Source organism: Arachis stenosperma, chromosome 1, assembly GCF_014773155.1.
Source record: "Arachis stenosperma cultivar V10309 chromosome 1, arast.V10309.gnm1.PFL2, whole genome shotgun sequence".
Classification (NCBI taxonomy): domain Eukaryota; kingdom Viridiplantae; phylum Streptophyta; class Magnoliopsida; order Fabales; family Fabaceae; genus Arachis; species Arachis stenosperma.
This window is the reverse complement of record NC_080377.1, coordinates 124111524-124126795: the sequence shown is the minus strand read 5'-3', so window position 1 is coordinate 124126795 and position 15272 is coordinate 124111524. Positions and strand designations below refer to the sequence as shown.

General features: G+C 34.0%; 2 protein-coding genes across 2 annotated transcripts; both read right to left on the bottom strand.

Moving 5' to 3' along the window:
• Window positions 1-567: 567 nt before the first annotated feature.
• On the bottom strand, window positions 568-1530 carry LOC130945040 (protein DMP2-like). The gene has a single exon (XM_057873696.1). The coding sequence runs from the start codon at window positions 1426-1428 to the stop codon at window positions 838-840; it is 591 nt and encodes a 196-aa protein (XP_057729679.1). The 5' UTR covers window positions 1429-1530; the 3' UTR covers window positions 568-837.
• A 2434-nt stretch (window positions 1531-3964) lies between these two features.
• Window positions 3965-5181, bottom strand: LOC130970450 (uncharacterized). Its single transcript, XM_057896540.1, has one exon. The coding sequence runs from the start codon at window positions 5012-5014 to the stop codon at window positions 4496-4498; it is 519 nt and encodes a 172-aa protein (XP_057752523.1). The 5' UTR covers window positions 5015-5181; the 3' UTR covers window positions 3965-4495.
• Window positions 5182-15272: the final 10091 nt, after the last annotated feature.

Sequence of the window (15272 nt, the reverse complement as noted above, 5' to 3'; positions counted from 1 at the left end):
CGTCCAAGTCTTATTGTAAAAAAAAGAAAATAAAGCTGTCTCGCCACAGCGGGCGAGTTGGTTCTTCTGTTATTATTGGGGAGCTCTTGGTGAGGAGACCTTAGGAAAAGTTGCTAAAATAAACGGAGGATCAATCCGTTTAGTAGAATTCCGAAAAAAAAATTATTAGCAGCAAGCGGAGACATTTCTTCATCCAAATAAACTCTTAATCTTGTTGAAATTGAATTCAATTAATACTATAAGGTTATTTTAATCTATTTCAAATTAATCCTTAATGAAATAATTTAATACCTTTAAATTTTTTATTTAAAGAGATTTTTTAATCTTATAATAAACCAAGAGAGCAAATTACTCATTAAAAAAATAACATAAACTATAAGTGATTTAAACAAATCTTATTCCTAAACAAAGATTTATTAGGAAGATATGTTTGCATTTTTACGAACTTCACACGAATAATTTTTTTTTGAAACAAAAACATTTATCTTTTTAAAAATAATGAATAAAATTTCATATTATTATACAATAGTATCTATTAAATGAGATTGCATTTTTAAATATCATATTCATTTATTTGTTTTTTTGAAACATTCAACCAAATTTTTCATTTCATGTTTTGATCCATCCATACTAAGCCTATGTAACAGGAGAAAATCTCGCAAATATCCTTACAGTAACCTTCTCTAACTTACTACGCTTAAATAGGGATGCAACATTGATCCACTCAATAAAAAGATTCTCTTTACCACATATCATTACAATATTGATCCGTCAAACTTTAGCCACCTTTAAGAGTTTAACCACTTAATCCCATGCCACCATAGATGTCACCATATACTAAATACTACTAGCGCATTTAGGGGGTGGGGTTTGTGGGGGGACGATGTTAGAATCATGATCATCACCATCAGGCTTGGGGTATCCGATTCCATGGCGTGTGTTAGGGAACACCATGAAAACCGAACCGGCCACCACTCCAATCACCAACGGAATCACCTGCACCATGCTGTTCCCCGTCGACTTAAAGCCAGGGTACATGCACTGCAGTGTGTTTCTGTCAAGCAGGCTCAGCACCGCGAACACCACCATCGACAACGCCCCGTGCACAAAGTCCACAGACCTCAGCCTGTAACGTGACAAGTCAACGCTTTTGATCTCGGCCTTCTCAAGTGGAAGAGTCCAGAGTCCCTTGGCGGTCACGATTCCGTAGCGCCTCCGGTTTTTGTTGGTTGGATCGATGTAACTGTCCGTGAAGGAAGAGAAGAAGCAGAAGAAGGCGCAGATCGCGAGAAGAGTGGCGGATAGGACCCTGTTGGCGGCTCTGCTGCACATACCGGAGTTTGTTAGGATGGGGTTCACGAAATGGAAGACGAACATTGTCCCCGTTGGGAGAAGCTTTATGAGGCACCCAACTTCTGTGCATGCCATGTGCCACTTGTGCTTCTTCTTCTTATATATTAGCTAGCTTATTGTTATTAGTTAATTACATAAGTATACACACTAAGCCTTTTGATTTGGTAGATCACTACTATTGTGGTTTCTTTCTCTATTCACTGCTTGTTATGTTCCTTTTATAGCTGCAAAGGGCACGGACCCACTTATAGAGATGTCAACATCTACTCTACTCCAATTCCACCTTATCTGGTTGGTTTGCCAACCCGATTCACAAGTAGTAGGATAGTGTGCGGATAGAATTTTTATGGGATCTGTGCGAGTTGAGTCTCAATCCTATTCAACCAACTCGCAGATATGATAGAATATTCGCAGGTTAAGAACGAGTAGAGTTAAGGTTGAAATATTCTCAACCCGCGGATAGGCCGAATAGAGTTGAGTTTATATAAAAATTTTAACCTGCGGATAGGATTAGGGTTGGTTCCAAATCCCACCCTACCCTACCTATTGTCACCCCTATCCACTAACTTGCATGATGTGGAGTGGTCAGCTTACTTGTTTACTTAAATAAAAATTAAAAATTTAAATTTTATTTTGTGTATGTAATAATTTATTAATTGGTAAATTAATTTACCTATCGAATTAAAAAATATCATAGACAACAAAAAAAATTTAAACTTAGAATTTAATTTAGCCTATTCCAAAGTTCTTTAAAAGAATACGTTGCAATTAACAAAATCATAAGATGATTGATCAAATGATTTTACAATGATGCAAATGAGACTCTTTGGACTTAGTTTCTATTCATCTTTTCTCAGGGGAAAAAGTTCAATAGAGATCATTTTACATACTAGAATAAGGTGTTTAAGCCTTTAAGGATGATAATACTAAATATTCACAACCATACATGCGTCCCGATAGAAAAAGTATAGAGAATTAAATTTTAAGTTTTTAACTATTCTTTTGACTTTCATTATTTTTGAAAAAATTAAAATTTAAAGTAAAAATTTAAAATTAAAAAAATTGATTGATGTTCGTTAACATATAATTAGGCAACTTCACGTATGCACTTAACTCCAGTTGTCCAGTTATTATATTGAAACAAAATAATCGTACATACTCTGAAGAGCACGGGTTGCCAATTTCGAATGGTTCTTGAGTGGAAGCATAAAGCAACTAGATCATTTATTCATAAATCAAATGACCGTTGTTTACCTCCCTCCCTCGTCAGTCGTCACTTTTTTTTGTCGTTTATGTTCTCACTCTTTGACATTTAAAATATTTCACGGAATGGAGAACCACAGCTAACTGCCTAAAGTAACTTTATTTTGTGATTGATTTAATGATACATGAGATTCATGTTTATATAAGTGCCGTATTAGTAGTTCATATATTTTGGCAAAGTATTTAAATTCTAAGAAAACATTTAAGTGTATTTTTAAAAGATAGATATTAGCATAATTAATAAAAAAAATTACGGAGTCAGCACTTTTATTAAAACATGACTAATATATCATTTGATGTAATCTCACGGTATTAAAAATATTAATAATAAATAATTAATGACTATAAATCACAAAATTTATTGACCATTAACACTTCTCTAATTAATAAATCAACCGTAACTAAACAAAAGTTTAAATATATATTAGTCTTGTATAAAATATTTGATAACATATTAAATTAAATACTAATATATAAATATATAATAACTAATTTAATAATTACTATTATATTTTATATAAAAAATTAACTATCAAATCACAAAATCGTACTAAATCCAGAGTCTCAAATCTCAACCACTTAAGGTTCCTTTTTATAGATAGAAATGTTTAATTATAAGTAACGGGCCTTATGATCTGAAATCTAGTGTGTTTTAATTTTTTGTGGTCTAAAAATCCAAGGTGCTTTGGTCTTGCTTTGGTCTTAAAATTCCAAAGTGCCTAAATTATTGTATGTATCATGACCAAAAAAATGTTGTATGTATTGGGCTCGGCAGTGTCAAGTCCAGAAAAGAAAAAAAAAACAAGTGCTCAGTGCACACCCGCGAAGCAGAAGCAGGAAGGAAGCAGCACAGCCAGCAAACTTGTGCCTCCTCTCCTCTCCCTGTTCTGTTCCTCTATAAAGTTCTCTCATGGCAGCATCTTCAATTTTTATCGAGTGTTTTTTTTCTTAAGTACCCAGAGATTATTTTTGTATGCTGTTTGTTTTTTTTAAAATAAATAACTTCTGAAAAAAAAAAATTCTAATTTAATATTTCTGATTGACCAGTAGTTCAATATTACCAAGAAATATTACACTCCAATTGAACAATCCTACATCTCTACTATTTTTTTAAGCTACCAGTTAATTTTGATCCCAGACAATTATTATTTAGATAAATTAATAACATTAAAATTATATAATTCTTCCAAATTAAAAGTAATTATAGTAAATTAGTCAATTTCTAGACTTCAAGTCTTCAAACAAAATTTCTTTTCCAAAGATATCAACTGATTGAAGCATTAGTCCAATAATGTAACGGAGAAATCGTATGAAAGTCTATCTAGATGTAGATGACGCGTGATAAAAGTTGAAGAAAATTCAGAAGATATTTGCTCAAACCTCCCTAAAGTTTTAACATTTATACTTTACAAAAAGGGTACAATGAGCTAGAAAAACCATTCACTTTCACATCCAACATCCACCAAACCACAACACTTTCCGGATTTTTACAAGAACAACCCCCTTAGTTACTCCCTCAACTTGTATAGCTTCTTCGGTTCTTCCTTCATTTTTTTTTTTCAAATTTTTTCCACCAATTCTAAACTGAAATTAGAACCTAATTCTTATTTTAAGCCATCAGCAAACAAACGTGTCACACGGCTCTTACACTAAATCCAAACTTCTCCAAACGTATTCGGCCCCCAATTTCAGACCCATCCTTCCGTTTAAAAAAATCACGGTCGAGACGGGACTTCAAACTGGTAAGGACCTACCCGTAACAGTAGTGACGGTAACGGAGAAATGAAGAGAAAGGAGAAGAAGATTCTAGATGTTGGTGAAGAGGGAAATAAGGGTCAAGAACCAACTAGACCCGAACCCAGACAACCCGACCCGAATCTTACTCGAGCCGGAGCAGACGCCTCAGATCTCTGGTTGCGGAGTCATCCACCGCCGGAGAGGGCTGCTTCTTCGTCTGAAAAGAAGGAAGAGGGAGCGCGCTAGGCGACGGAGACACCGCGAACGCTGATCCAGCATACATGTCGCTGTTCACGGCGGGCGCCGCCATCGAATCCAGCGACTGCCCCCTCCGGAGAATCGTCACCTTATCGACCGCCAAACCGCTACTCCTGGACAACCTAGAATCGTCAGCGCTGCTAGGTCTCCTTAACGGCAGCGCGGCGGCCTCTGCAACTAGCTGGGGTGAACTGGCAACTACAGCCCGTTTCCTCTGATCGGGTCGGGTAACGGGCTTCCGGGAGCTGGATCTTGATGCCGCCGCATGCTGATTGCTAAAATTACTACTATTATGATAGTTACTGTAGTTGTTGGGGTAATTTCTCCGCCGCGAAAACGACGCCGGAGGAACCCTGATCCGTTCAATTAAACAATCCTGAGGCCGCAAAATCTCCGTTGCCATGTTAATAACACAAAATTAGAATCTAAAAGGGAAAGGTATATACGATCTCTTGAATTTAGCTCTTGTTAATTCTTTAGAAGTAGAAGGTTGGTTAACATTAAAAGAAGAAAAAATAGAGAAGAGAATGGCTTTGTTATGGCGAAGGAGAATATGAATTGAGAAAGGAGAAAAGGGGAGAGGATGATATATAGAGGAAGAGGGAAGGAGACAAAGGTGGGTCCAGGGTGGTGGGTTGGGTTTTCACCGACCTCTGGGATGAGAGAGAAAGTCTGTTAAAGCCAGCCAGCCAGGCTGCCTCTTCTGACTGAATGACTCAGTATTAAGGGAAATGGACAGGTGTTGGCTCACCAGACTAGGTATTTTTGGGGGATGACGTGGGTCCCTTCCAAACCATGATTGTCGTAACGTTTACTGTTAACTCTTGCTTCGGGAGCCTATGATTTTTCTACCCGAACCGCGTCGGTCATTGGCCTTTATTGGTTCGGAAGGTGAAATGATCTTATCTAAGGTAACGCCGTCTCGTTAGTTGTCGTCATTTGTCAATTATTTGTGGGCCCTTGGTGAAGTTGCCTAGTAATAATGCAAATAATTTAGAATTTTTTAATAAATAAATTAATTATAATAATTATTGAAATAAATAATTTAAAACATATTTACCAAAATAAATATTCCTCTTTTATCTCGTTTACCGTTTGTATGTATCTCGTTTACAGTGTAAATAAGACAAGACGAGTAGACGCAAAACGTGTCTTGTTTACAGTATAAACGATATATATATATATGTATCTTGTTTATGATGTAATATACATGTATTTATTTAAAAAATTGAAAATAATAAAAATATTAATAATATCAATAATCTAAACTTTTAGCATATAATTAGTACATAAAAAAATTGGTAAAAGAGATTAAAATGGATATATTTGATCAATTGGTACTCAAAGAGATTGATGGGATATGCATATTGAGTAACTTTCGACGCATATACAAGCCAAGACCTTTGATGGCTATTTTAACGATCTCGCTTTCAGGGACCGACACATAACATCGACTGTGAGTATTTTTGAATCGAATTATATAGCCATCTATCGATTCTCCATCATCTCGTTCTATTACAAGCAAATCTGTCAACGAGACATTCAATTCTGCTATATAAAATTGAGTATGAAAAGCATTTTTCAATTGTGCCCACGTTAAAATCGAATTAGGTCTCAGATTTGAAAACCAAGTTAAAGCATTTTTTGTTAATGAAGCAGGAAAAAACTTCATTCTCAGGTTTTCGTTATCTGCCAATTTTCTTAATTCGACCAAATAGTGAGCTATATGCTCAATAGTTGACTCTTTAGCCTCTCCTGCAAATTTTGTAATTATTTTGAGATTTTTTATACCCATTGGCACTTCTATCATTTGCACTGCAGACGGAAAAGCAGAAACAAAATATGGTCGATGCATGAAACCCACGTTGATACCCATTCCATTGAGGATATCCTCGACAATCCTTGTCACCTGGTAATGATATCCACGCTGTGTGTGAAGTATATTCAAAACTACATCAGCATTTTGGTCTCGTCGAACGAGATAAGGGATATTTTCTTCCCTTTCAGTATTGTTAAATACATTCTTCTCATCATAATCGACAATTCGAGCAATTCTCTCAACTTGTTTAACCAATCAATCATATTTTGACTCACCAGGATAGGATTTAAAATAGTAGTCATTTGGTGAGTCAACAAGTTGACTAAATCATGATGGCTTTCGTCAATATATTGTCGAAACTCAGCCATCGATCCTAGATTATTCGATGAGGAGCCCACTTGGTAATCTCGATTAATTTCGTCAGACATGGTAACAATTTTACCACTTCTTAATCGCATGCACCAAATATCAACACTGCATACACAATGCAACAGTTGAAAGCAACAAATTTTTTGATACAATTAAATTTTAAAACCGTCACACTAGGCGTGCCAATTTGTTTTGTCGATTTTTAGCAAATCGATGGTGGTTCGATATCTAATGGTCTGGGAATGAAACCTATTCCTCTTTGTGAGTACCAGTTTTATTTTGCATCAAAATCCATGCCTTTGACAGTGACGAAGAAGAAGAAACCAAGCTTTGCAGAAATTCGAAATGAACAATAAAATTTAAATGACTTGAATAAAAGAAAAATCAAATTAAATAAAGAAAAAGTATTTGGAAAAATAAAGGACAAATTGAAAGGTAAAGACTGAAAATGATAAAAGTTGCTGAATTTAAAGGAATAGAAATGACATTGCAAAAAAGATAAATTGCATGAAAAGGAAAGTTGCAGGAAATTTAAATGAAAGTAAATACATGGAAGGAACTCTTCGAAGAAGAAAGACTCTTGACTGACTCCTGGGGATATGAGTGATTGTGAGTGTTTTCTCCGAAAAGATTCCAACCTTTGTTTCTTCGATCTTTCATGTATTTATGGAAGTCTTCAACCAATCAAATTCAGATATAACTTCCACGTGCGTCAATCCTTGAATAACCATTCTCGCTCTCTTTGAGTGCCATCTGTAACTGTCATTAACCATCTTCACTTATTAACTTTTTCACTTCTTCGATTGCTTCACTCCTTCTCGATGAGTCCTAGTCGATCAACATTCTCTCCTTCATCGATTAACTATCCTCGATGACTCTACCTCGAAGTTTACAACTTCTCTCCTTCAACCATCCTTGATGACCCCACCTCGAAGTTCACAACTTTATTATTTTTTCGACTAACAAATTGCATTGCTGACTTCTTCTTCGACATAGTCAATCGACTAATAGAGAGTACATACGGAGTACCTAATTGGCCCCAATCCAAAGTTAATTGTAACATGTATTTAGAGGTTGATCGAAATATTATTTTAGCACTTGACTATGACCGAAGTCTAAAATTATCGAACATTGGCTTATCAAAGAATTCAATATAATCGAAAATATTATTTTCGATATAACAGTTTGAATAAAAAGAAAAATGGGAAAAAAAATCATAACGGTATAAAATTATATTAATACCTTTATTTATTTTATATGTAAATTATAATTCATTAATGATAAGAGATAAATGTATAATTTTATTAATATTTGTTATATTTTTTCACATAGATTTCATCTTTGGATAAAAATATTTTAGTGGGTTCCATACTATTTTTTTTTCACTTCATTTTCTCTTATCATTCAAACAACAAAAAATTCACTTTTTCATATATTTTTTTTCATTTTCTTTTCCTTCAAATTCTGCCAATTTAAACAATGTGTAAAAAATTGTGCAACATCCCGTACGTGTTGAATGGAAAAATAACATGTATCTGATCCCTTTTTTGCTAGTTAAATGAGAAAATAACACGTGTCAACATGTCCATGCGAGTTGAACGAGAAAAAGACGTGTCAGACATGTATTCCATATGTTGTCTGCATCACTGCAATATCTATCTATCTGTAATTACATCAAAAAATTATTCTTCACATACAAGCCTTTTACCCATACAAGTCATACAAGTCCATATATTTTATTTCACACGACGTCCCTCTTTTACCACATCAATTTCACGTGCCTCCTAATTTAACAGATTTTTCAATCAACGCGCGCACTTTCTTCTTCTTCGTCGTGTTACTGCATGTCCTCATCCTCCTCCTCCTCCTCCTCCTTCATTATTTTTTTGTCATCATCAATACCACTACCTCCTCCTCCTCCTCCTCCTCCTCCTCATTTTTTCATTGGATTTTCTTCTCCTCTTTTCCTTTTCTCGTTCTCCTCCATCATCAGTTATCTCATTGTTGAATATAATGAATAATTCAAGTTCAGATTGTTAATTGAACCAGAATGAAATTGATTATTATTTTTTAATCCAATCAAGTGGCTGAGATGTGGTTTAATTCAGAAAAAAATGCAGCATTAAAGGAAACATTTTTCTATATTTAGAGCAAATTTGGGTGTAATACGAAGATATTTGTGTTGGGAATAAGACACCATTCCCCCTTGAGAAAACACCTTTGACAGGGAAATAAAATAGACACAATCACAACACAAGAATTTAACGTGGAAACTCCAATTACCGGAGAAAAAACCACGGCCGTTGTCAAATGACAACCAGAGAATATCACTATGTGAAAATTGTTACAACACATAGACTTTTTACTCTCTAACACCAGCACCCCAGTACACCCACACTCTCTCAAAGCAAATATCTAACTACACCTCACAACACTCTCTAATCAAAGAGTACAGAGAAAAAGAAAAATTAGATACAAGCTTAAAGTGTTTTTGACTGGTGCAAAAACAAATGGAGAACTTAGCCTCATATTTATAGCCTAGGCCACCCACTCCATTTGCTATCCTAAGCAATGTGGGACTAATTCAACCAAATCCTAACAATCTCCACCTTGATTGAAATAGTCACACATCTTTAGTTTCCATTGTCAATACCGACAATTCTTTGCTGCCATTGTCTATACCGACAATCATAGTTCATAGAACTATCATACTCCACCATAAAAGTATACTCACTTGGAATTAGACCACTCTAAGCATTTCGCCTTGGTACAGATCGAAACCTTGCTGAAAATTCATGGTGCAACTTCCAAATTGGCTTTTCCTGGAAGTTCTTCAGCCATCGACCTAACTCCGCCACACACCTTGCATCTCAACGCCAACCAATGCACGTGTGCAATTGTGGACCCGATTGCCACAACTTATCCTTATCCATGGCAGTGCGGTAATACCATGAGGATACTTCTTGTCTTCTACACCTTGTGCAAATCTGATTGTATCAACACATCCTTGACTTGTATTTGCCACAAGCCAAAATTGATTCTTCCATCAAATTTCTCTATTTCAAGCTTCACAGCACTTGAATATCCTGACATTGTTGCAACCGTATACTGGAATAGTATAACTCAACTGTAGACCGTGCACTAGGAAGGGTCCCCAAGAAAGAGAGGTGGGTCACAGTGGACACACTTAAATACCAAGTCTTTCCTTAGCCAGAACCTTTCCAAATTGCACTCTCACAGTGTCACACTGCCTTCCAGCAACAACAACAGCAACCAAAGATCAACCTCAAGCCACAGAACAAAATTCTTTTCTGATGTGGAAGGTCAGACTAGGCTGCAACCACAGAGCATACTAAGAATAAATCCCACCGAACCGAAGTTCTGATACCACTTGTTGGGAATAAGACAATATTTTCCCTTGAGAAAACACCTTTGACAGAGAAATAAAATAGACACAATCACAACACAAGAATTTAACGTGAAAACTCCAATTACCGGAGAAAAAACCACGGCCGTTGTCAAATGACAACCAGAGAATATCACTATGTGAAAATTGTTACAACACATAGACTTCTTACTCTCTAACACCGGCACCCCAGTACACCCACACTCTCTCAAAGCAAATATCTAACTACACCTCACAACACTCTCTAATCAAAGAGTACAGAGGAAAAGAAAAATCAGATACAAGCTTAAAGTGTTTCTGACTGGTGCAAAAACAAATGGAGAACTTAGCCTCATATTTATGGCCTAGGCCACCCACTCCATTTGCTATCCTAAGCAATGTGGGACTAATTCAACCAAATTCTAACAATTTGAGTGTAAAACGAAGATATTTAGGTGTATTTTTATTTTGATAAGTTCTGTATAATTCAAAACTCTTCCTCTTCTTCATTCTCATCTTCTGCTGATGCTTCTTTTTTTTCATCGTCATCACCATCTTCTTCTTTTTTATTCATCTTTTTCTTTTTGTTTTACCTTCTCAAGTTTCTTCTTGTTTTACTCTCTTAACAAGAATAAAAATAAAAAAATCAAATAAAGAAGAAGAAGAAACACATAATGCTATAAAATTACTTGAAAGAGAATGAACTTACATTCATTTAACTAAAAGAAAGAAAGAAATAAGGAAAAGAAGAAGAAGAAAAAAAATATAACATTAGAGAAAATATTTTTCTGTATAAAAATGCTATTTGTATACTAAAATCAGCCACTAAAATCAGCCACCAATGTATTTGTGTATAAATACATGTGTGGTTTAATTTATTTTCAATATATATTTGTATTTCAACATGTATTTTATATTGATAGCTGACTTTGGTGGCTGATTTTAGTGTACACGTAGCATAACTCATTTCTATATTTGCAGCAAATTTGGGTGTAAAACGAAGATATTTGGGTGTAACACGAAGATATTTGGGTGTATTTTTAAATTTTGGGTGTATTTTTATTCTTATAAGGTTTGTATAATTCAGAACTCTTCCTCTTTCTACTCATCATCTTCTGCTGCTTCTTTTTTTTCCATCATCATCACCATCTTGTTCTTTTTTTTTCTTATTCATCTTTTCCTTTTTGTTTTACCTTCTCAAATTTCTTCTTGTTTTACTCTCTTAATAAGAATAAAAAAAATCAAACAAAAAGAAAGAAGAAACACATAATGCTGTAAAATTACTTTGAAGAGGATGAATTTACATTCATTTAACAAAAAGAAAGAAAGAAATAAGGAAAAGAAAAAGATGAAAAAAATACAGCATTAGAGAAAATATTTTTCTGTACAAAAATGCTATTTGTACACTAAAATCAATCACTAATGTATTTGTGTATAAATACATGTGTGGTTTAATTTATTTTCATGTATATTTGTATTCCAGTATGTATTTTATACTGGTGGCTGACTTTGGTGATTGATTTTAGTGTACACATAGCATAACTCATTTCTGTATTTGCAGTAAATTTGGGTGTAAAACGAAGATATTTGGGTGTATTTTTGTTCTGATAAGTTCTGCATAATTCAGAACTCTTCCTCTTCCTCCTCCTAATCTTCTATTGCTTCTTCTTCTTCATCTTCTTATTTCGTATTCTCATAATTCTTTTTGAGAGCAAAAAAATCAAACAAAGAAAAAAATATATATAATGTTGCAAAATCAAAAGAAGAAGGAGGAGAAACACACGATGAAGATGAAACACATGAAGAAAAATGAGGAAAAACCCAAAGAATAATTGAAGGAGAAGAAGAAGGAAGAAGAGAAGGAGGAAAAACGGAAAGAAAAAATGGTAGTTATGGTTTTCATTGAGGAAGTGGAAGAAGAGTCGTTTATAATGGTGAATGGGCGTTTTGGAAACGCGTTGAGCGTGTTAACACGTTTCTATGGGTGAGCGTAGTTTCTGTTGAGTTTGACCCAACTTGTAAGACTTGTAAGGTAAAAAGACTTGCATGTGTAGCATCACTGTACATCAAATTAGTCATCTAAAATTTTTTCATATCTAAATTTTTTATTTTTTTGGGTGTCTATTTAACTGATATGTATTCTAAAAATAAATATTAAATTTATTATATATATTTTAATTTTTATTTTAATAATATATTAAAATTTAAATTTTATATATTTTTATAAAAAAATATTTGTAATCATGATATGTATTTAAAGTTTAAGTACGGGTTAGTTTTTTCTTTTTTTATTCTTAAAATACTGTAAGAGGTTAAGAACATAAAAATGGTAGTTCCTTGTACGAGAAAAGGAAGCTTCTTTGGCTTATTAAAAAGGAAAAGGCAAATAAGCGATCACAGACTGTTGATCAGTCAACAAGCAGGAGAAGAGTTACTTTCATATTGCTTAAAGATATATTAGTCATTTTCAGTGTCATTATATTAAAGTTAATCTTTAGCATGAATCAGTTTTTCCTTTTCATTTTATCTTTAACATCAGGATAAGCTAGCTTTAGTAAAAGCAAAGTTAGGATGCCCCTTGGGCGCTTTCTGGTCCGCTACTTTCTCATGATTATATGGATTTGAAAGTACTGATAACTTGATTTATGTAGTGAATATGCAAAATCCCAATTAATTTGACTTTGTTTAGTTTAATTTCTAGCTCATTGGTAGTTAAACATAATTTAACTTTAATAATAAAAAAAAGTCTAGAGCCAGTATTGTCATTAAAATCTGACCAACACTTAACCAATAAAAGAAAAGTGAATAATCTTATATTATTAGATGTAATTTTATACTATTAAAAATATTAATAATGGCTAATTAATAGTTACAAATCACAAAAGTTAGTGGCCTCCTAACACTTTTCTAATAATAATAATATTAAGGGTTAAATATTTTTTTCATCTCTAAAATTTAGGATGAAAATCAAATTCGTCCCCGACCTTTTTCTGTTATTAAAATTAATCCCAACATTATAAAATGTTATAAAATCGTCCTTTTCTACTTCAATTTTATTTTTTGACACCTCAAATTCTTCTTCATCTTTAGAAACCCTTCAATTTCACCAAAACCTCCCTCCAATTCCCTTTCCACAACAACCACAGCTTGCTCTCCCACCACGCCATTCACCTATGCCCCCAAGCCGCCGTCGTCATACCGGAGAACATTGAGGAGCTCAGCATCAAGATCTCCAATCTCACCCCTCTCTCTCTTTCTCTCGCAGCCGCCAAGGTCCGTCAACTCCGTCGCGTTTGTTGTCGTCACTGAAGACTGCGGCCTCTGATAGTATGGTTTTAATAACGTCTCAAAAAAAGCCGAAACTCAGATCCAACCTTCCCCTTCAAACTCGGCCTCTGTCTTTGGTCGTTCCCTTCTCTTCAGTTTGACACTGACAACGATGGTCTTGCTCGTTGCCAACATCGTCTTGCTCAACCTCTTCTCCTTCTCTCTCTCTCTCTCTCTCTCTCTCTCTCTCTCTCTCTCTCTCTCTCTCTCTCTCTCTCTCTCTCTGTGTTTTGATTCTCTTTGTTCTGCTTCTTCGAAAGCACACGCATTAGACATCAGATCCGGTTGCTTTTAGGAGGTCTTCGGCAAGAGTAAAGTCATCTGCTTTAGTGCTCCATGCGTGAGGAAAAGTGGGTGTTAGGTATTTTGGGGTTTGTTTTGAGGGGAAGTGTTTCATCGGCTTCTAGTGGCTTCTGTGTTTTATTGTTGCAGAGAAAAATATTGTATTTTTGTTTGTCTTGGTACAAAATATAGAAAAAAATAATGTATTTTGTGGTTTATTATTGTTTCAGTAGCTATGTGTTTTGTTATTTCTTATATTTCAGCCAAATTTCTGTTCCATTATTTCTTCTTTTTACTTGATTTTCTGGATTTTAATTTGTTTTTTATTCTTTTATTTTTTCTAGTTTTCTTTTTTCTATATCATTTTTCTTTGATTTATTTTTTATTTGTCTCTGTTGTTATTGATGATTTTGAACAGAGTTAAAGTTAGACTTGTGATAATTTTGTTGCAGTAAGAGAAGAAAAGGCCATGGCAGCGGAGATGTGATGGTTAGACTCGTGATTGTTGCTATTGTTGGATTGTTAATTTATTTTGTAATTGTTGCTGTTGCTAGATTGTTGATGTGGTTAGGGGGTTAATGATGAGGGAGAGCATGAGTCCAGGAGAAAGAAAGAGAAAGAGGCTCAGTGATGACGAAGAAGGGGATTGGAAGTTAGTGGTGAGGGGAAGTTTTTTTTAAGGGCAAAATAGTTAAAAAAATATTATTTATGAACAAAAAGACGATTTTATAACGTTTTGTAATGTTAAAAATAATTTTAATAACAAAAAAAGGTGGGGACAAATTTGATTTTCACTCCAAACCTTACGGACGAAAAAAGTACTTAACTCTAATATTAATATGTAGGGTAAAGTATATTTTTTATCCTGAAATTTGACAAAAATTTTAAAAATACCCTTAAGTTTTATTTTGTTTCAATTTTGTCTCAAAAGTTTTCGATTTGCATCAAATATATTCTTGACGGCTAATTTTTTAAAAGATTTAAGACTAATTCAACAACAATTTTATAAGAACAATCTTTAACACAATCAAATCAAACATAATTTTCATGTATTATTATGAGATTGATGTTAAATTTTTTGAGAATTTAGCCGTTGAGAATATATTTAATACAAATTAAAAATTTTCAGAAACAAAATAAAAGTTAAAAATATTTTTAAAATTTTTATTAAATTACAGAAACAAAAATATACTTTAATCCTAATATGTTTGTTAAAATTTAGTTTAATGTCTTCGTTTCCAATGGTGTTTTGACTATAAAACCCAAATATACTGTGGAAAGATGCAAGTTGCAAGTTGGCTTATGATCTAGTGCCAGACGCTACGTGGTTATTGGTTGGTTAAGACTGTAAGATAAGCACGAAACTAAGCAATAAAGCCGTATAAATTGTATGCCCACCCAAATAAATATAATAAATTAATAATACGTATAAAATAACGTAACCCTATAGGTTTGATAACATACGCAATCATTTTGTAC